The sequence below is a fragment of the Ranitomeya imitator genome, chromosome 2, assembly GCF_032444005.1.
Source record: "Ranitomeya imitator isolate aRanImi1 chromosome 2, aRanImi1.pri, whole genome shotgun sequence".
NCBI lineage: Eukaryota > Metazoa > Chordata > Amphibia > Anura > Dendrobatidae > Ranitomeya > Ranitomeya imitator.
Genome location: NC_091283.1, coordinates 812,831,617 through 812,855,046, shown reverse-complemented (window position 1 = coordinate 812,855,046; position 23,430 = coordinate 812,831,617). Strand labels below are relative to the sequence as shown.

The 23,430-nt window shown below is 48.6% G+C and overlaps 1 protein-coding gene across 1 annotated transcript; it reads right to left on the bottom strand.

Moving 5' to 3' along the window:
- Positions 1 to 22,995, bottom strand: ABRAXAS2 (abraxas 2, BRISC complex subunit). The gene is made up of 9 exons (XM_069753882.1): positions 22,877 to 22,995; positions 19,256 to 19,346; positions 16,784 to 16,820; positions 15,769 to 15,835; positions 11,873 to 12,063; positions 9,006 to 9,125; positions 6,970 to 7,054; positions 6,775 to 6,889; positions 1 to 1,556 (listed from the first exon to the last, which is right to left on the bottom strand). Exons 1-9 carry the CDS (start codon positions 22,946 to 22,948, stop codon positions 1,177 to 1,179), a joined length of 1,158 nt encoding a protein of 385 aa, XP_069609983.1. The 5' UTR covers positions 22,949 to 22,995; the 3' UTR covers positions 1 to 1,176.
- Positions 22,996 to 23,430: the final 435 nt, after the last annotated feature.

Genomic DNA, 23,430 nt, shown 5'->3' with positions numbered 1-23,430 from the left:
TTCGATAAACTAAAGCACGTTTATTATGTTTGATTTGTACCAGTCTTAAGGCTGAAATATGTGCACCATTCCGAGCAGGAGACGAGCTCTCTGTTACCATTTTCCAGGCAGAGGTTTTAATCGGCAGTAAACGTGACGTCACGTCGCTAGTGTTCGAAGGCCGACATCAAATAAGATATATCCCGGCCAAGGAGCCGGCAGCGACCCCATGTGCACTTCTGTACAAGTAACGTCCGAGTGAAGGATCAGGCACCTAAGTCCATAGTATTAGTTGCTGGGGAATATGTAACCTACTTAGTAAATTAATTTAAAAAGTGCAGCTAATTATAAAATTTCCGAGAACCGGTCACATTGCAGCAGTTAAAGGGAAAGAGTCCATCAGTTCTTGTGAGGGGAGGAATAATAATAATAAAAAAAAATGTAAATTATTTGCAACAGAATCATATCTTAGATAACCTTCAGGAAGCGCTGGGCGCAGGGTCATCAGGGCTTGTGCGGGGTCCGGCTCTGTTCCACATTACTCCCCCGAAGCACTCACCTAATTGTATGGACGCTTTGGTTACTCGTATGTGAAGCTTCACCCTGGGGTCTCATTCGGCAACCGCAGTCCATTATTACTGTTCATTTTGGGAAGTGATAACATAAGTAAAAATCCTCAATTTATCCAAGATTGTGCAATTTGGTGAACTAATCATTTTTCAAAAGGTGCAAGAATCGATCACTATGTAATAGAATTTAAAGGGATTATGGGAAAGTGATAGATACATGTATATGGTGAAGGGGTCCACGCCTCCCCTGACTGCGTCAGCTGCAAGTTTTGGAGTTGAGAGGTTCATTTACTGTAGACTTCAGGCAAAAAAAAAAAAAAAGTAGGGTGTGAGCTGTTCAATGTCCCGCCTCCCTTATTACCTAAAAATCCCTTTAAATCTACACAACGCCCCCCCTTGAGGTTGACAGTACTGGCTCCAAATATACATGAAACATACAACAAGCAGCTGGGTGTACTCTTCAGCTCCGCACACACGGACAGCGAGTACAGGAAGCTGATGGGAGTATAAGGCCCACGCACAGGCAGGCGAGAGACCCCAATAAAAGGCCAGCAGCGTCGCCCGTCTACATTCCATGTTTCCGTGCCACCATCAGACCTAGTGCCGGTCTTGGGCATCAGGGTGCTAGTCACTGTCGCGCCAGCTCTCCATCTGGCGGTGTGCTCGCGTGGTAAGGCTGCTCCTCTAACATCTCACTGTCGGGAGATTCTGACCGCAGCGGGGATTTTCTGTAATCGCTCGGCGATTCGTCTGTGTCTTCATTCATGGCCGTCTTGGAGGCTATTTTGCTGAGATCTTTAACCTCTTGGGGAACATGACAAGAGGAGCCCACAGCCTGCGGCCGGGGCATGTCGGGTGTGCTATCTATTCCTTCATCCGCGTTTATACCCTCGGAGTACGGAGGAGGAAGGAGTTCTTGCGGTCTGGTCGAGGAATCTAAAGAGTCTGCAAACGTTACCATGCTCTCTACAGGCACTTGTGTCTGGATTACCATGGACTGACGCAGATCTGGTGGAAGAAGAAATTGCGGAAAAGTCAGACGAAAAAGAAAAGCAAAAAACAATTGTAACGATCACATGAAGGCAGAGGTGGCAAAGCTATGTATATTCAGTTATGGACTAACGTAAAGGGGTTCTCCACCACAATGATATTGATGACATCCTATTGACACGTCATGGTGGATTTACGGCGCTGGGTCCTGGGGACAAATCCCACCAAGGACAACATCTGCAAGGAGTTTGTATGTTCTCTCCATGTTTGCGTGGGTTTCCTCCGAGTTCTCCGGTTTATTCCCACACTCCCAAGACCTACTGATAGGGAATGTAGATTGTGAGCCCCGATGGGGACAGTGATGATTTCTGTCTAAACGCCGCGGAAGATGATGGCGCTATATACATAAGCATAATAAACAAACAATACCAGATTGGTAGGACCTTAAAGGAGGTGATCTGCAGAACCTGGGAGCGGCCACTAACCAGTGACTGAGCGCTGGTGGCCCGCTCCGCACTCCATGCCACATTTTGGACCCCCACTGATCCGAGATTCATGACCTATTCTAATATCATTGTAGAGGAATCCTTTCAAGGATGGGTCATCAATATTACGGCAGGGGCAGATGAGTGTATTTACTGTTTGCGTGCGGTATGACAAAACATCCGGATCGCACTAGGACCAATGTTAAGTCTTTGTGGCTGTGAAGAAAAATTACTGCATGTCCAAGTTTGATCCAATATTTGAATGGCGCCATGCAAGTTAATGAGCGCGTGGGAAACATCAGACTGCACTCGGATGACATCAGAGTGCAGTATGAATTCCGTGCACTCACAGAATGGAGAATGCGGCAAATTTTTTTTTTTCTCCATCTTATCCTCATCCGAGAGAATCAGATCGCACTACGCCTACACTCTGATCTCTGATTGGCCCAATTCTGTCAGAGGAGAAAAGCTACGGCCGTCTGCATCTGCCATTAAAGTGGTGAAAAACCCTCTAAAACAACTTGACAGGCTATGACTTAAATGGTTTTTGGTGTTGAAATGTCTGCCACAAAAACTCAGATCCATGGTCAGCATGGGCTGGATGAAAAGCCCAATTACAAAACATGAGACTTTGCCAGGACTTTATGCAACCATTCCGCCTCTGACTTTCTGCTGACTTTCCAACCTCCAGATTCTCTCTAATCAACCTACATAAATCCATTAACTCAAAAACACATTACCAGCAGGCCACATACTTAGTTCACACAATAGGGAATGCATCACTAGGTTTATTCTGCACCATGTGAGAACAGCGTAAAATTGGGTCATAAACCTCGATTCTAACGCTGCGTCACTTTCTGGGCTTCTTGCTGTAGTTTTGATAAAACACTGTTTAATCCACTTGTCCTCTCAGTGATGACCTTGTGCTATATAGACCTCAATATTCATGAACTCCGGTTTTACCTGCCAGCACTGTGACAGCTTTCTGCCTATGCACGGTGTAGGTAGTAAGCTGTCAATAAATGCCGGGGATTAGGTAATACAGAGCTTGTAGTACAACACTTTTTAACCCCTTAAGCCCCGAGGGTGGTTTGCACGTTAATGACCGGGCCAATTTTTACAATTCTGACCACTGTCCCTTTATGAGGTTATAACTCTGGAACGCTTCAACGGATCCTGGTGATTCTGACATTGTTTTCTCGTGACATATTGTACTTCATGACAGTGGTAAAAATTCTTTGATAGTACCTGCGTTTATTTGTGAAAAAAAACGGAAATTTGGCGAAAATTTTGAAAATTTCGCAATTTTCCAACTTTGAATTTTTATGCAATTAAATCACAGAGATATGTCACACAAAATACTTAATAAGTAACATTTCCCACATGTCTACTTTACATCAGCACAATTTTGGAAACAAAATTTTTTTTTGTTAGGAAGTTATAAGGGTTAAAAGATGACCAGCGATTTCTCATTTTTACAACACCATTTTTTTTTAGGGACCACATCTCATTTGAAGTCATTTTGAGGGGTCTATATGATAGAAAATACCCAAATGTGACACCATTCTAAAAACTGCACCCCTCAAGGTGCCCAAAACCACATTCAGGGCATGTGGACACGTCAGGATTTTTTCCTGACAAAATCCTGAGAATTCTGCCAGAAATCCGCGTGCTTTTTTTTGCGCGGATTTCTCACAGAATTTGCGCGTTTTTTGCGCGGATTTTTTGCAGATTTTTTTTTTTTTCCGGAATGACCTTTTTGATAGGAAATCCGCAAAAAATCCGGAAAAAGATAGAGCATGTCCGGATTTTTTGCGCGATGCGTTTTTTTTGCGGAAAAAAACGCTAACATCTGCACAAAAAATGCGGAATGCATTCTAAAAGATAGGATGCATAATGTTAGCGTTTTTTTTTTACCGGATTTATAGCGTTTTTATGGCGAAATTCCGCAAAAAACACGCTAAAAATCCTAACGTGTGCACATACCCTCAAGAAGTTTATTAACCCTTCAGGTGTTTCACAGGAATTTTTGGAATGTTTAAATAAAAATGAACATTTAACTTTTTTTCACAAAAAATTTACTTCAGTTCCAATTTGCTTTATTTTACCAAGGGTAACAGGAGAAAATGGACCCCGAAAGTTGTTGTACAATTTGTCCTGAGTACACCGATACCCCATATGTGGGGGTAAACCACTGTTTGGGCGCATGACAGAGCTCGGAAGCGAAGGAGCGTCATTTGACTTTTCAATGCAAAATTGACTGGAATTGAGATGGGGACACCATGTTGCGTTTGGAGAGCTCCTGATGTGCCTAAATATTGAAACCCCCCACAAGTGACACCATTTTGGAAAGTAGACCCCCTAAGGAACTTATCTAGAGGTGTGGTGAGCACTTTGATCCACCAAGTGCTTCACAGAAGTTTATAATGCAGAACCGTAAAAATAAAAAATCATATTTTTTCACAAAAATTATCTTTTCACCCCCAATTTTTTATTTTCCCAAGAGTAAGAGAAGAAATTGGACCCCAAAAGTTGTTGTACAATTTGTCCTGAGTATGCTGATACCCCATATGTGGGGGTAAACCACTGTTTGGGCGCATGGGAGAGCTCGGAAGGGAAGGAGCGCCGTTTGACTTTTCAATGCAAAATTGACAGAAATTGAGATGGGACGCCATGTTGCGTTTGGAGAGCCACTGATGTGCCTAAACAGTAGAAACCCCCCACAAGTGACACCATTTTGGAAAGTAGACCCCCCAAGGAACTTATCTAGATGTGTGGTGACCCACCAAGGGCTTCACAGAAGTTTATAACGCAGAGCCGTGAAAATAAAAAAAATCTTTTTTTTTTTCCCTCACAAAAAATATTTTTTAGCCCCCAGTTTTTTATTTTCCCAAGGGAAACAGGAGAAATTGGACCCCAAACTTTGCTGTCCAATTTGTCCTGAGTACGCTGATACCCCATATGTTGGGGTAAACCCCTGTTTGGGCGCACGGGAGAGCTCGGAAGGGAAGGAGCACTGTTTTACTTTTTCAAAGCAGAATTGGCTGGAATTGAGATCGGACGCCATGTCGCGTTTGGAGAGCCCCTGATGTGCCTAAACAGTGGAAACCCCTCAATTATAACTGAAACCCTAATCCAAACACACCCCTAACCCTAATCCCAACGGTAACCCTAACCACACCCCTAACCCTGACACACCCCTAACCCTAATCCCAACCCTATTCCCAACCGTAAATGTAATCTAAACCCTAACCGTAACTTTAGCCCCAACCGTAATTGTAGCCCCAACCGTAATGGGAAAATGGAAATAAATACATTTTTTTAATTTTTCCCTAACTAAGGGGGTGATGAAGGGGGGTTTGATTTACTTTTATAGCAGGTTTTTTAGCGGATTTTTATGATTGGCAGCCGTCACACACTGAAAGATGCTTTTTATTGCAAAAAATATTTTTTGCGTTACCACATTTTGAGAGCTATAATTTTTCTATATTTTGGTCCACAGAGTCATGTGAGGTCTTGTTTTTTGCGGGACGAGTTGACGTTTTTATTGGTAACATTTTCGGGCACGTGACATTTTTTGATCGCTTTTTATTCCGATTTTTGTGAGGCAGAATGACCAAAAACCAGCTATTCATGAATTTCTTTTGGGGGAGGCGTTTATACCGTTCCACGTTTGGTAAAATTGATAAAGCAGTTTTATTCTTTGGGTCAGAATGATTACAGCGACACCTCATTTATATCATTTTTTTATGTTTTGGCGCTTTTATACGATAAAAACTATTTTATAGAAAAAAATAATTATTTTTGCATCGCTTTATTCTGAGTACTATAACTTTTTTATTTTTTTGCTGATGATGCTGTATGGCGGCTCGTTTTTTGCGGGACAAGATGACGTTTTCAGCGGTACCATGGTTATTTATATCCGTCTTTTTGATCGCGTATGTGTACTCGTTTGTTTTTTTTATTTAGATAAAGAAATGTATTTATGGGAATAATATTTTTTTTTTTTTTTTTACACATTTGGAAATTTTTTTTTTTAACTTTTTTACTTTGTCCCAGGTGGGGACATCACAGATCGGTGATCTGACAGTTTGCACAGCACTCTGTCAGATCACCGATCTGACTTACAGCACTGCAGGCTTCACAGTGCCTGCTCTGAGCAGGCTCTGTGAAGCCACCTCCCTGCAGGACCCGGATGCCGCGGCCATCTTGGATACGGGCCTGGAGCAGGGAGGGAGGTACGGAGACCCTTGCAGCAACGCGATCACATCGCGTTGCTGCGTGGGGCTCAGGGAAGCCCGCAGGGAGCCCCCTCCCTGCGCGATGCTTCCCTGTACCGCCGGCACATCGCGATCATGTTTGATCGCGGTGTGCCGGGGGTTAATGTACCGGGAGCGGTCCGTGACCGCTCCTGGCACATAGGGCCGGATGTCAGCTGCGATAGGCAGCTGACACCCGGCCACGCTCCCCCCGTGAGCGCGGCCGATCGCGTATGATGTACTATCCAGTTGGTGGTCATACGGGCCCACCCCACCTCGACAGGATAGTACGTCAGATGACAGGATAGTACGTCAGATGTCAGGAAGGAGTTAAATTACTAAAAAGTATTAAAAAAAACCTGTTGTTTTATTACCCTACAGGTGACTGACGCAACTATACCGCATACGTCTTGGCATATGTGTGAAAGCGAGGCCATAAACGTTACGTGAACAGGCCCGAGTTTACGCTCGCACAAGAACACTGAAGCTTACTCTCTTTGCGTTGCTTTTCTGCCTTCCTCCTGCAGATCTGGGCTCGGAGATCATTCACTTCCATCTGTCGAGCTTCTACAACCCTCTCGCTCTTTTCTACCTCTTCACAGATCACCTACAATAAAAGACCACGGGCTGAGAATTACAGGTTACCGGTCTCTGATGCCGTCATTTTACAGGAAGATGCCTCCTTACCTGAACCTTCTCTTGTAACGCATTATAAACCTGATAAATTAATCGGATGTCCTTCATTACACCATCCTTATCAAAAAAATTGGTACTAAAATGAGAAGAAAAAAAAAAGTAGAAATAAATGCTATAAATATTCCCTGCCTGAAGAAGCAAACCCGCTGTCAAAATGCTCAGTCTATGAACGGCCATTAGTATGAACAGCACGTCACTGGGCAGGTCAGTGGATGAAAAGCTTAAAGGGCTTTTACCAAAATCATTATCCCCCTACCCATATCTGACCTCATGGACCACCAGTGATCCCGAGAAAGGGGCAGCCTCCTCTTGAAGGAAGCAGATCTGTGCATGCTTGTCCCACACTTCATTCATTGCCTATGGGCTGTCAGAAATAACTGATCGCTGAACTCGGGCCTTTCTCCAGCAGTCCCATAGACAATGAATGGTAGAGGATGAGCACCTCTCTCCCTTTAAACAAGGAGCAGCAGAGTCACAATCTTGGGATTGTCGGGAGAACCGAGCAGTCAGACCCCCAATAGACAACAACGTACCTATCCCATGAATAGGAGATTACTTGTGATTTTGGAAAAACCCTTACAACAGTAGGGGGGAAAATGATGAGGAATTCTAAGTATGAAAACATTTAGTATATTATAGGTCTCAAAATCATTTAAAATAGTATATCGTAAAAAAAAAAAAAAACACTTAAAAAGCCAAGTTTATTAGATATGCATTAAAAATGGAAAACAACAAACATACTTTATTCCCACAATGGGCAAATAAATATCCTGATAACTACAGGCGACACTATTTTATTATGTCTACTGGCCACGGAAGTTGGCACCCTAGAATCAGGGATGAATGGCGCCCGTCTATTCCTCCACCCACTGTCTGCGCCCCCTGATGAATCAATAATAATGAGATAAGTGACCCCCAATCTTCCAGTGTTCCAACCTCCTCAGAACACAACTCTGCTCTGTGACATACTGTGGAGGATCAGCCACCGGGACAAACCTACCATCATCAGAATCTGCTAATGCTATAGTGTTCAGGGGAACCGGTCACTAGCATCCGTTCTACACCCTCCGGTTAGCCATTTACATATCCGCGGCTAGGATAGGATAACAATATAGGGTGAAATAGTGTCACCTATAGTAATCAGGATACTGATAGACCCATTGTGAGAATGAAGTACGGTAGGTTTGTTTTTGTTTTGTTTTTAATGACTAAATAAATTTGACTGTTTAAGATTTTGTTAATGGAATTCTAAGTAAGGTAATTCTTAAAAAATATATCTATTTTAACACGCTTATTATTTAGTGGGATCAATCGGGATTCATAATAAAGGTTCTCTAATAATAAAAATACAGCATATAAATATTAAAAAAAAATGTATTAAGGCAAGAGTTAACCAAAACCCGAATCTTTCTGATGAAATGAAATGCCCAACGGCTCCATGTTAGGCTATGTGCACACGTTCAGGAATTCATGCAGAAAATTCCTGTGAAAATCTGGACATTTCTGGGAGATTTCCGCATGAAATCCGCATGCGTTTTTTGGCGCGGTTTTGACGCATTTTTTTCCAGACATTTCCCAATGCATTAGACAGTGGGAAAACCGCGAAAAAAACCCGCAAAATTAACGAGCAGGTTCATTATTTTTCCGCAATGCGTTTTTCATGCGGAAAAACGCACATCATGTGCACAGGAATTGCGGATTTCATTAAAAATGATAGGATGCTTAATATATGCAGATTATTTGCGGTATTATAGCGTTTTTATAGCGCAAAAACGCTAGAAAAAAGCAAATAATCTGCAACGTGTGCACATAGCCTTAAGAGTCCTACAATTGCAGCTTTTACCAGTCACCTATATTTAGCCACTAGGTGGCACTGTTATGCCAGGTGCTGCAGCTGCGAGAACTGGGCAATAGGTGGCAGCAGCCACAGTCATCAGTGTCATATGTAATGCCGTACGTAGTGCTAAAATACAGGTATACATGGCGCTTCTTCCCTACAGTCCACAATGTACAACATGCAGACTTACCCATGTTCCTTGATCACTTTGGCATAATTCTGTGAGGTGTTTGGCACTGAAGTCACTTTATATTCCTGCTGACTGGTTGTGCCCAGGTTTGGAATTGTTAAAGAAACTCTCTGATTATACCTAAGGAAAAACAAAGATTTTAGTCAATTACCACAAGGAGGCAGCACTAAGGGTAGAATATTTGTTGCTTTTTTCCAAAGCAAAAATCGTACAGATTTGGCTGTGGATTTGCAACAGATTTTTACTAAGGGTGAAATCCGCAATGAATTCCACATAAAGAAATGACACTGAAGATTGTAAATCTGTGATAAGCGATTTGCAGCGATCACCCCCTTAATGACGACCCTACGGCTCTCTATACCCTGCCTATTGCCACTGGGTCCATCCTCCAGTTATTCTCATGCTATCGGTGGAGCGTGTAGATGCACCTAAGGACCCGGTCTAATAAATCCTCCTCATTGATCGGACAGCTTGGTCGTAGAACAGCTCAGCTCTGCTATGTTCGGCTCGGCTATGCATGCAGGAGACAACGGGATCATGCTCCGAAGAGATCCACGAACCACAAAGCGTCATCAGTGATGTCCATTTCAGGGGTCGGGCTGATCCATGCTCTACTGAGCACGCGTCTTGTCAAATGGAATGCATGGTCACTACATGCTTACAGCGCTATATCCCCATTGAATGTACAGTTACAGTGCGCTCCCTTGCAATGTGACAAGCCAGCAAGGAAGCGCACTGTCAGTACACTTTGACAAGGAGAGAACGCTTTAAGCAAGGAGAGCAGAGACCATTCCAGCCCGGAAACAGATGTAATTTCCGGTTGCTGTTGTTAAAAGCAGATGTGAGATTAGACTTGCTGTCATGTCAATGACTAACAACAAGATTGTTGAGATATATAAGAATTTATTGGATATTTCAGTGGCTAAATTAAAGATAGTTTTTGACGAGGCGCTCTACGGGAGGGAGAGCTGCCGGCGTCCATGAGAGAGACGACAGTTGTAGTTATTTTAAAGGAAGGTAAGGACCCGGAATTGGCGGAATCCTATAGGCCAATTTCGCTGCTGACGGCGGATGTTAAGATTTTGGCTAAAGTAGTGGCTAACTGGTTGGCAAGTGTGGTCCAGAATCTGGTCCATCCCGATCAATCTGGTTTTATGCCAAATAAGTCTACAGCGATAAACTTACGCAGATTATTCCTGGACAACAAGGGTAATAGCGTTGTAGTCTCATTGGATGCACGTAAAGCGCTTGATGGTGTTGAATGGTGCTATCTTTGGGAGGTTTTGAGATCTTTTGGTTTCGGGCCGATTTTTATCTCGTGGGTGAGGTTATTGTATTCTTCTCCGACTGCTAGGGTGAGAGTTAATGGAGAGTTGTCTGGAAGTTTTGGCCTATATAGGGGGACTAGGCAGGGGTGTCCGCTGTCTCCGCTGCTTTTTGCGTTGGCAGTGGAGCCCCTGGCACAGACAATTAGGAGCTCGACTTCGGTTAGGGGGTTCCGTATGGCATGATAGAGGAGAAAATAGCCCTATATGCAGATGACATGTTACTCTTTTCAGAAAATTCTGGAGAGGCCTTGGAGGGTGCGATGAATATTCTTAGGACATTTGGTGATCTATCGGGTCTTGAAATCAACTGGGCAAAGTCAAATATCTTGATAGTGGATAAAGGGGGCGATAACATCCCAATATGAGGGGAAGGTAGTAAGCTGACAGTAGTTTCTCAGTTCAAATATTTAGGTGTTCAAGTGTCTTTTCCTCTCTCGAGCTACGTCGATCTGAATCTGTCCCCATTGTTGGACAGGTTTAGGAAGAAAATGGGGGCGTGGTGCAAGTTATAGCTCAGTGGTGGGAAGGATAAACTTAATTAAAATGATTCTTATGCCCCAATTATTGTATATATTGCATAATTCCCCAGTTTGGTTGCCCCAAAAGTGGTTTCATACCATTAACTCTATATTTCGAGACCTTATTTGGGGGAAGAAAGCCAAGAATTAGGCAGGAATTGCTTCAGAGGCCTAAAGATGGGGGATTGGCCCTTCCGAATCCCTGGATCTACTTTTTGGCAGCGCAGGGTCAGCAGATGAGAGGTTGGAGAGAGGTGAATGGACTGGGTTCGGTTCAGCGGATTTTGGTTTGGTTGGTGGGAAGGGACCCATTGGTTCAGGGATTGGAGGCAGGGGATTTGGGAAGTTTGGAATGGCCTATCCTACTTTGATACTGGCTCAAAAAGTATGTTCAGTGCATTTTAGCATCTAAACACGCCCCATCTTTGGCCTCTATAAAGCCAGAGCTGTCAATCAAAATAGAGGGGTATACAGAGACAAGGGGTGGACAAGTAGGTGGGAAGGAGCACTGAACTGCTTGACCAAGTCAAGGGGTACATGTGCTTGGTTAGCACAGTCATTTTGTGGCACAAGACTCCCTTTAAAGAGGGATGCGGCCCTATACTACTGCTGCAGTCCTTCACACTCAGAATCATTGTGGCCCAGAGGATTGAGTACCCACAATTTTTATGTCACATAATAGTGTTACAACATAAAAATACACCTTAAACGGTTTGCTCCCTTTCAATTACATTCTCAACTTCACCGGGTTCACTGCCAAGCCTGCGCAGCCACCAATCAGTGAGCTTAGTGGTTTTAGCCAAATTCTACATCGCTGAGCCAACGCCAAATGCTGGAAACAGCCGCAGAGACTCGTCAATGGACCCAAGGAAGGCGAGTACAGCTGTTTGATTTTCTACTGCGGCCAGGGGAGAAATTTAACTGAAAACGACCAACCCCATTAAAGAAATAGGTTTAACCAGGATTTGATCACAATGTTCCATATTACACACTATATTATCACTTTAGCCGTTTGACCCACCTGCGATTAGGCCTGAAGAGCACATATTCCAAGGCATGAGTGGAAGTGTTGGCTGTGGAAATGAAGCTGACGAGCAGGAAGACGAGGTCAGGTACACCAAGGAGGCGAGTCAGCTGCTTGTGCAAAATCTGTTCTCTGTACGACATCTGCTGTTGGGTATTTCTCCGAAACCTGTACCAACCGATCACGTTCTGCCAATCACAAAGACGACGGGCATTTTGGTTAGGAGAGACATAACATGGTCAGTCAGACACCGAGAAACAATGACAAGACGTGATAACTAGTGATGAGCGAGTGTTTTCCCGAGCACACTCAGGTGGTCTCCGAGTATTTGTTAGTGCTCGGAGATTTAGTTTTTGTCGCCGCAGCTGCATGATTTACGGCTGCTAGACAGCCTGAATACATGTGGGGGTTGCCTGGTTGCTAGGGAATCCCCACATGTATTCAAGCTGTCTAGCAGCTGTAAATCATGCCGCTGCAGTGACAAAAACTAAATCTCCGAGCAGTCCCAAATAGTCAGAGACCACCCGAATATACTCGCTCATCACTAGTGAAAATAAAATACAGAGAAATCATTAGAAAAAGAAATCTTCTATGAAGCTAAAAATGGTAGTTACCTGCCGATAACGGTATTTCTCTGATCCCATGATGGCACCACGGAGAGAGGGGTCCGCCCCCAGGGACAGGAAACCTACAGATGAAAAAGGGCGTACCTCTCTCCCACATCAGTTGGATTACAGAGCCTTATACAGAACTTCAGCTGCAACTCAATATTTGCACAAATTAAACTTAAGCTATTTAACTTAACAGAGGCACCGTGACTAAAATTAATTACTAGTACATTATCAAGTGCACACCTGTGTGTGAAAAGGGAGGGAATATACGGGTGCCATCATGGGATCAGAGAAATACCGTTATCGGCAGGTAACTACCATTTTCTCTATCCCCATGATGGCACCACGGAGAGATTTGAATAGATAGCTATTAGGGAGGGACCACTGCCTCTAGAACCCTTCGCCCAAAGGTAGGATCAGAGGAGGTCAAGTCTAAGCGGTAATGCTTGAAAAATGTAGACTGGGAAGACCAAGTGGCCGCTCTACATATCTGTTGTATTGAAGCGCCAGCTCTCTCCGCCCAGGATGATGCCACTGCTCTGGTCGAATTAGCTTTTATGTTCTCTGGGATAGCTGTCCCACAGGATGAGTAGGATAGGGCGATGGCGTCTCTTATCCATCTTGCTAACGTGGCTTTCGATGCTTTTTGTCCCTTGCGTGGACCCTGGAAGCAGACAAACAGAGCCCTATCCTTCCTGCACTCCCTAGTGGCTGATAGATATTGGACCAGACATCTTTTTACGTCTAGGGTATGCAGTGTTTTTTCCCCCTCATTTTTAGGGTTGGGACAAAAGGAGGGCAAAGAAATCTCTTGCGTTCTATGAAACTGTGACGCTACCTAGAATCCAAGGACTGTTTGAAATTCTTTCCCAGGCTGGAAGAAACTCGGCTAGTCTCCCTCCGACCCGGGGAGTACCTTCATTGGGATTTTTTATTATCTGGAGGGGGGGGTTTGTTAAACAAGAAGCCCCTGTTTTTGTTTCTTCTGTCTTCCCATCCGTCTTTATTTCCTTTTGGAGGTCTTCTGCGCATGAACTTTCTGTTCCGAAAGGAGCGCCTATATGACTGGTTGGGGAACCCCGGAAAAGATTTCTTTTTATCTCCTGCTTTGTCGAGGATGTCGTCCAACGTTGACCCAAACAGGAATTCACCTTCGCAAGGTATTGAGCAAAGCTTGGTCTTTGTCTGCAGGTCCCCCGGCCAGCACTTCAGCCACAGGGCGCGTCTTGCGGCGTTTGAGAAAGAAGCCGACCTGGCTGATAATCTTGCTGAGTCCACCGAAGCGTCCGCCAGAAAAGCTGCTGCCCCTTTCATCATGGACACTGACTTTTGTATTGTCTCTCTTGGGACTTTCTCTTTTAGTTGCGAATCCAAATGCTCAAGCCATACCATTAGAGCACGGGCCGTGCAGGTGGCTGCGATGGCTGGTTTTAGACCCCCTCCTGCTGCTTCCCAGGAGTTTTTTAAAAAGGTGTCTGCCTTTTTGTCCATTGGATCCTTTAGTGTGCCCATGTCCTTGAAGGGCAGGGCGAATTTTTTTAGAGGCCTTTGCTATGGCCACATCCAGTTTGGGTGCCTTGCTCCAGGATGAGCAGGCTGGGTCATCGAACGGTTACTTCCTTTTGGGGGTCAAGAGAACTTTTTTATCCGGTCTCTTCCATTCTTTTTTGATCAAAGAATGAATTTTCTCATTTATTGGAAATACTCTTCTTTTCTTTTGTTCTAGTCCGCTGAACATTATGTCCTGTGCTGTTCTTTTAGGACGTTCGTCTACCAGACCCATAGTTGTTCTGATGGCCTTTACCAGTGCGTCTGTCTCCTCGATGGGGAAGCAACTGCGTCCCCCCTCCGATGATAGTGAAGAGGTCTCGGATGTCGATGAGTCATTAGAGTCAGATGTTTCATTCTCTGATTCTTCTACACTGGATTCGGGAGACTTATGACCAGATCTATGTTTTTTCCTCGGAATTTTAATGCCTTTGAGGGCACTCTCAACTTGATTCTTTATTAGTGTTTTCAGGTCCGATGCGAACGCCGGAGATTCCTCCTGAATGGTTTTTTCTATGCAGGACCCGCATAGCTTTTTTTCCCATGAGGACGGTAGTTCTTCCGAACATATCGCACACTGTTTGTGCTTTGATTTGCCTGTACATTTTTTCCCTAGGAGAAAAAAGTAATCTCGTATTACATTATTACTTTCACGCAGATCACTCACCCCTTACGACTAAGAGATACCGTCTCTGGCCTCGGGACTATATCCACTGGATTCGTCGCCGGCCGCGTACTTTTCCCAGAGACTCTGCTGCGTTGTGACCCTGAGCGTCCGCTGCTGCTGCGCTGCTGGGAGGAAGAAGTGTTTCCCTTGCGCTGATGCTGTGAACGCGGATGCCGCAGTACTTGCTCAGGTGATGATTGTGCACATTCCTGTGCCTCTTACTGCTCTTTATCGCTCATAGTGGTTTCGCTCTGCGTTTTCCGCAAAGAGAGGGTTTCCCACGCTTCCTCCTTAGAGAACGCTGATTTTTAAACTTGCCGCCGGCAGAAGCGGTCATTTGCGCATGCGCGCGCGTCACTTCCGGTTCGCGGCACAGGCGCCCTATAGGGAAGATATTATCGGGGACGCCTGTGCGCGCGTTCTATCGTTCCGCCCTGGCCCGCACTTCCGGTTTGGGCGGCGGTGTCCGGCGGTGACATGAGGCGCTTTTGCGCGATCTAGCGCTCCTGCGCCTGCTATGGTAGCGTAGCCGCCGCTACCTCCATGTACCGAATAGCGGTACAGAGGCTGTATCGGTGACCGCCGTCACCTGCCTCTTTCCTCCCCCTTTTTTTTTTTTTTTCCCTGGGGAAGGCAGGCTCGATCCTCTTCACTGCCTCCCCCAGCAACACTCACCCATAGGGCCCGCCGACCCTCGTGGTGGTGCTTCAGGGTTGGATGAAAAGGGGGGCGAAAACCTGCTGGACCCAGCCGTGACAGGGCGCCCCCTGTCAGGAACCGACCGGCCAGCTCCCTGGAATCCCACGAAGAATCCTTCAGGTACGTGCTGTAGGTTCCCCGTCAGGGACAGGAAACCAACTGATGTGGGAGAGAGGTACGCCCTTTTTCATCTGTAGGTTTCCTGTCCCTGGGGGCGGACCCCTCTCTCCGTGGTGCCATCATGGGGATAGAGAAATCAGATTATATGTAGCAATGCCAAGAATCTAAATGATCTCAGCGTAACACACTGCTACATTTACTGCTGAATAGTCCCCCAGGACACACGTCACCCAATAAAGAGGACTTACTTTCCGTCTGTCCTTGAGGATCCGATCAAGGCTCTCTTCATTGACGGTGCCCGTGTAATCGTAAAAGCTGCGAAGAGAACAGACGTTATAAGCAAAAGGTTTATAGAGGTTTTCTCCAGCTGTAGATGCGATAACTTGCATCCTTCTCCCAGTGAACACAGCCAGTATGACTCTCGACATCAGATGGAGCTCTGCAAGGAAAACTACCATGCCGCACAGCTAAAAAAAAGATCCAAGGCCTCGTCTTTAGGCAGGTGATGGCGGAGCGCAGGATTCACCTTCTTGTTGGCCTATTTCCTCACAGTGGAGTTTCGTGAAGCCCTCCCCATTGAAGTCAATAGGAGTTATGGAAACAGCCGAGCAAGCAGCGCCATGATTGAGGACACAGTTTAGATGGGAATACCCCTAACAAGTGGCGGCACACTTCACATCTATTGGGTCAGGAACATAATGGCACATGTGACCGCACCCCAGCCGCTCCGAAACCGCTAAAGAAATCCATTGTGTTCTCACATCCTCATCACCCACATTGTGCCGAAAAAAAAAAACAGAAGCCAAGAGATCTCATCTGTCATGTAAACTCCCCACGCATTTAGAGAGGTTCTCCACTATTTTTTCACTGATGACCTATCCTTAGAATAGGCCATGAATGTCTGATGGGTCGGGGTCAGACACCTGGCACCCCCGCCGATCAGCTGTTATTGGTAGATGGAAGTACTCGATTGCGGAGCTGCTCTGTCTTCTGATAATGGCCGCGGCAGGGTACTACACATCCTATTGATCTGAATGGTGGGGGTGTGCAGCACTCTGCCGCGGCCACTAACCGAAGACAGCGAGCTCCGCAATCAAGAAGTTCCGAACGGAGAAGAGCTAATTGTCAGGGGTGCAGGGTGCCGGACCCCGACCAATCAGACATTGATGACCTATCCTAAGGATAGGTAATCAATGACAAAGTAGTGAACAACCTCTTTATAACAAAATACCAGCAAATCTCATTAATGGGGGCGACACCCACCTGAATAGATTTGTACATGGTTCATGCCTATGGATCTCTGAAAAGTAAAAAAAAAATAAGTAGGCAAATCAGTTAAAATGTAGTTTACAGATGGCAATGAGGATATAGAAAATGGCACATTACACAAATGCAGAGGATGAGAAACGGGGCGGGGAGCGGGACTGGGAGGGGGACAAGGTGCTGTATGGGGAGCGGGACTGGAAGGGTGGGGGCTAACGTCGGAGGACGTGCTGGATGGAGAGCGGGACTGGGAGGGTGGGGGTCAGGACGGAGGAGGGGGACAAGGTGCTGGATGGGGGAGCAGGACTGGGAGGGTGGGGGAGCAGGACAAGGTGCTGGATGGGGAGCGGGACTGGGAGGGTGGGTTGGCAGGACAACACGCTGGATGGGGAGCGGGACTGGGAGGTGGGGGCAGGACAAGGTGCTGGATGGGGAGCGGGTCTGGGAGGGTGGGGGGGGGGGGGTAGGACAAGGTGCTGGATGGGGAGCGAGACTGGGAGGGTAGGACAAGGTGCTGGATGGGGAGCGGGACTGGGAGGGGTTTGGGGGTAGGACAAGGTGCTGGATGGGGAGCGGGACTGGGACGGTGGGGGCAGGACAAGGTGCTGGATGGGGAGCGGGTCTGGGAGGGTGGGGGGGTAGGACAAGGTGCTGGATGGGGAGCGGGACTGGGAGGGTAGGACAATGTGCTGGATGGGGAGCGGGACTGGGAGGGGTTTGGGGGTAGGACAATGTGCTGGATGGGGAGCGGGAGCGGGACTGGGACGGTGGGGGCAGGACAAGGTGCTGGATGGGGAGCGGGTCTGGGAGGGTGGGGGGTAGGACAAGGTGCTGGATGGGGAGCGGGACTGGGAGGGTAGGACAATGTGCTGGATGGGGAGCGGGACTGGGAGGGGTTGGGGGGTAGGACAAGGTGCTGGATGGGAAGCGGGACTGGGAGGGTTGGGGGGCAGGACTGGGAGGGTAGGACAATGTGCTGGATGGGGAGCGGGACTGGGAGGGGTTGGGGGGTAGGACAAGGTGCTGGATGGGAAGCGGGACTGGGAGGGTTGGGGGGCAGGACAAGGTGCTGGATGGGGAGCGGGACTGGGAGGGTTGGGAGGCAGGACAAGGTGCTGGATGGGGAGCGGGACTGGGAGGGTAGGACAAGGTGCTGGATGGGGAGCGGGACTGGGAGGGGTTGGGGGGTAGGACAAGGTGCTGGATGGGGAGCGGGACTGGGAGGGTTGGGGGGCAGGACAAGGTGCTGGATGGGGAGCGGGACTGGGAGGGTAGGACAATGTGCTGGATGGGGAGCGGGACTGGGAGGGGTTGGGGGGTAGGACAAGGTGCTGGATGGGAAGCGGGACTGGGAGGGTTGGGGGGCAGGACAAGGTGCTGGATGGGGAGCGGGACTGGGAGGGTTGGGAGGCAGGACAAGGTGCTGGATGGGGAGCGGGACTGGGAGGGTAGGACAAGGTGCTGGATGGGGAGCGGGACTGGGAGGGGTTGGGGGGTAGGACAAGGTGCTGGATGGGGAGCGGGACTGGGAGGGTTGGGGGGCAGGACAAGGTGCTGGATGGGGAGCGGGACTGGGAGGGTAGGACAATGTGCTGGATGGGGAGCGGGACTGGGAGGGGTTGGGGGGTAGGACAAGGTGCTGGATGGGAAGCGGGACTGGGAGGGTTGGGGGGCAGGACAAGGTGCTGGATGGGGAGCGGGACTGGGAGGGTTGGGAGGCAGGACAAGGTGCTGGATGGGGAGCGGGACTGGGAGGGTAGGACAAGGTGCTGGATGGGGAGCGGGACTGGGAGGGGTTGGGGGGTAGGACAAGGTGCTGGATGGGGAGCGGGACTGGGAGGGTTGGGGGGCAGGACAAGGTGCTGGATGGGGAGCGGGACTGGGAGGGTAGGACAATGTGCTGGATGGGGAGCGGGACTGGGAGGGGTTGGGGGGTAGGACAAGGTGCTGGATGGGAAGCGGGACTGGGAGGGTTGGGGGGCAGGACAAGGTGCTGGATGGGGAGCGGGACTGGGAGGGTAGGACAATGTGCTGGATGGGGAGCGGGACTGGGAGGGGTTGGGGGGTAGGACAAGGTGCTGGATGGGAAGCGGGACTGGGAGGGTTGGGGGGCAGGACAAGGTGCTGGATGGGGAGCGGGACTGGGAGGGTTGGGAGGCAGGACAAGGTGCTGGATGGGGAGCGGGACTGGGAGGGTTGGGGGGCAGGACAAGGTGCTGGATGGGGAGCGGGACTGGGAGGGTTGGGGGGCAGGACAAGGTGCTGGATGGGGAGCGGGACTGGGAGGGTAGGACAAGGTGCTGGATGGGGAGCGGGACTGGGAGGGGTTGGGGGGTAGGACAAGGTGCTGGATGGGGAGCGGGACTGGGAGGGTTGGGGGGCAGGACAAGGTGCTGGATGGGGAGCGGGACTGGGATGGTGGGGGGGAAGGACAAGGTGCTGGATGGGGAGCGGGACGAGCCTCGGACTCACCTATGACTTGTAATAGTTCTGTGTTACTGATCTGAGAATCGCTGATTGAGAACGACTCTTCCTGTCTCACTTCCCCCAGAAGAAATCCTTCCTGCAGGGACAATACTGATATATGTAGACACATCGCATAATGCATCACTGTATGACCGGTGAGGTCAGGTCCTGATGGGGCACAGGACAGGTTCTGCGCCCGTCCCCATGTTTTCCCTCACACACCGATGCCCGGTCACCAGACTGTGATGAGGCCGGCTGCAGCTCCTGGCACAGCGAGTGGTCAGGCCCACAGGGAAAGCTCAGACAGGAGCCCAAAGCTAAACCAGCAGCGTAGCCCCTTATTCTTAGGATCCCTGTAGAATCTAATGTCGCTGGCAAATACAAAGGTGCAGAAAAGTAAGAGTGACTGGGAAAAAAGGCAAAAGAACTGAAAAAATAATCGCTATTTCTCTGTCCACTGTCACTAAATACAGAAATTTGGATGCAGAGAATAAAAACCCATTGTCTAAACTGCCAGGAGCAGAAGCTTCATGTGACCCGGTGACGGCACTTCTTGCCTCACGGTCTCACAGTTCTTCCATGATCCGGAATGTTCATGTATGAAGTGACTGTACAGGATGCGCTAGTTATAGATTTACACAGGCAGGCACACCCCGAGCCTGCAATAAAGACGCCCTGCCTGCAATAATACACGGGGGAAAACAAGCTATTCACGAGCTGGGAGCAGACAGAAGCACGTAGGGTTAACATGGCCGCCACCGCCCGGAGAGCTCCCTGATGTATAGCGAGGGGCGGCCGGTAACTAACGCTAAATACACACGCTCACAGTGATGTCACACACACACATCCTCACAGTGATGTCACGCACACACATCCTCACAGTGATGTCACGCACACGCATCCTCACAGTGATGTCACGCACACGCATCCTCACAGTGATGTCACGCACACACATCCTCACAGTGATGTCACGCACACGCACACACATCCTCACAGTGATGTCACGCACACGCACACACATCCTCACAGTGATGTCACGCACACGCACACACATCCTCACAGTGATGTCACGCACACGCACACACATCCTCACAGTGATGTCACGCACACGCACACACATCCTCACAGTGATGTCACGCACACACATCCTCACAGTGATGTCACGCACACACATCCTCACAGTGATGTCACGCACACACATCCTCACAGTGATGTCACGCACACACACACATCCTCACAGTGATGTCACGCACACACACACACACGCTCACAGTGATGTCACGCACACACACACATCCTCACAGTGATGTCACGCACACGCACACACATCCTCACAGTGATGTCACGCACACGCACACACATCCTCACAGTGATGTCACGCACACACATCCTCACAGTGATGTCACGCACACACATCCTCACAGTGATGTCACGCACACACATCCTCACAGTGATGTCACGCACACACATCCTCACAGTGATGTCACGCACACACATCCTCACAGTGATGTCACGCACACGCACACACATCCTCACAGTGATGTCACGCACACACATCCTCACAGTGATGTCACGCACACACATCCTCACAGTGATGTCACGCACACACACATCCTCACAGTAATGTCACGCACACACACATCCTCACAGTGATGTCACGCACACACACATCCTCACAGTGATGTCACGCACACACACATCCTCACAGTGATGTCACGCAGACACACACACATCCTCACAGTGATGTCACGCAGACACACACACATCCTCACAGTGATGTCACGCAGACACACAGACATCCTCACAGTGATGTCACGCACACAGACATCCTCACAGTGATGTCACGCACACAGACATCCTCACAGTGATGTCACGCACACAGACATCCTCACAGTGATGTCACGCACACAGACATCCTCACAGTGATGTCACGCACACAGACATCCTCACAGTGATGTCACGCACACAGACATCCTCACAGTGATGTCACGCACACAGACACATCCTCACAGTGATGTCACGCACACAGACACATCCTCACAGTGATGTCACGCACACAGACACATCCTCACAGTGATGTCACGCACACAGACACATCCTCACAGTGATGTCACGCACACAGACACATCCTCACAGTGATGTCACGCACACAGACACATCCTCACAGTGATGTCACGCACACAGACACATCCTCACAGTGATGTCACGCACACAGACACATCCTCACAGTGATGTCACGCACACAGACACATCCTCACAGTGATGTCACGCACACAGACACATCCTCACAGTGATGTCACGCACACAGACACATCCTCACAGTGATGTCACGCACACAGACACATCCTCACAGTGATGTCACGCACACAGACACATCCTCACAGTGATGTCACGCACACAGACACATCCTCACAGTGATGTCACGCACACAGACACATCCTCACAGTGATGTCACGCACACAGACACATCCTCACAGTGATGTCACGCACACAGACACATCCTCACAGTGATGTCACGCACACAGACACATCCTCACAGTGATGTCACGCACACAGACACATCCTCACAGTGATGTCACGCACACAGACACATCCTCACAGTGATGTCACGCACACAGACACATCCTCACAGTGATGTCACGCACACAGACATCCTCACAGTGATGTCACGCACACAGACATCCTCACAGTGATGTCACACACACAGACATCCTCACAGTGATGTCACGCACACAGACACATCCTCACAGTGATGTCACGCACACAGACACATCCTCACAGTGATGTCACGCACACACACACATCCTCACAGTGATGTCACGCACACACACACATCCTCACAGTGATGTCACACACAGACACATCCTCACAGTGATGTCACGCACACAGACACATCCTCACAGTGATGTCACGCACACAGACACATCCTCACAGTGATGTCACGCACACAGACACATCCTCACAGTGATGTCACGCACACAGACACATCCTCACAGTGATGTCACGCACACAGACACATCCTCACAGTGATGTCACGCACACAGACACATCCTCACAGTGATGTCACACACAGACACATCCTCACAGTGATGTCACGCACACAGACACATCCTCACAGTGATGTCACGCACACAGACATCCTCACAGTGATGTCACACACAGACACATCCTCACAGTGATGTCACACACAGACACATCCTCACAGTGATGTCACACACAGACACATCCTCACAGTGATGTCACGCACACAGACACATCCTCACAGTGATGTCACGCACACAGACACATCCTCACAGTGATGTCACGCACACAGACATCCTCACAGTGATGTCATACACACAGACATAACCAGTGATGTCACACGCAGACGTCCTCACAGTGACGTCACACAGAGGCCATTACATGATGCCCCATATACCTGTGCCCCTCATCTACCCCTCCTGGCAGAGGACACAGCAGTCAGCGATTGCTCCGCCGCCCGGGCATCACCCGCTGTTATGCCTGCAGCACAGACTCCCGGCACCGGGGCCGCCCTGCTCACTGTCATCACCCCGAGGCTGCAGTCACCTCCTCCCCGGTGCCGGCCCGCAGTCCTGCGCTCCCGTCCCCCGGGGCTCCCGCACTTACGTGATCGGAGCCGCTATTAGCGCTGTGATAACACAAGGAACTGAACGTATAGCCCGAAATGGAAGCCGCCATGATGGTGAGCCGCTCCCTCCCACCGCGCAGCGCGCCGCCGCCCTGACATGACGTCACACGCACCACACTCCGGGGAATTCTGGGAGATGTAGTCTCCGGTCACTGCTACTCACAACTCCAGCAGAGCCTGTTGTGCTGAGACTTGTGGTGCTACTACGTGTAGAGCGCCGTATACTGCAGCAGGGATTGTTCTTCTGACGCTGTAATGAGGCCAATGTAGAATCCATTGCTCCTGTTTTATAGTAACCTCTTCATGGCCGGACATTTTTCCACTCCCCCCTTTCCATTCTTTTGAGGTATATATTTGTATGTCTGTTTTCCGGTGATACAGCCGTGTGATAAGGAGTTACTCTCCTATTGGGCCGTTCCACTGAGCTCACTGATGGATTCTCAGTCAGCTCTTTTTGCAGCCACAGACAAGAGATAGAAGGGAAACCATGCAACGTTATTAATGAGACCCACTGCTGAAAATACACGCAGCT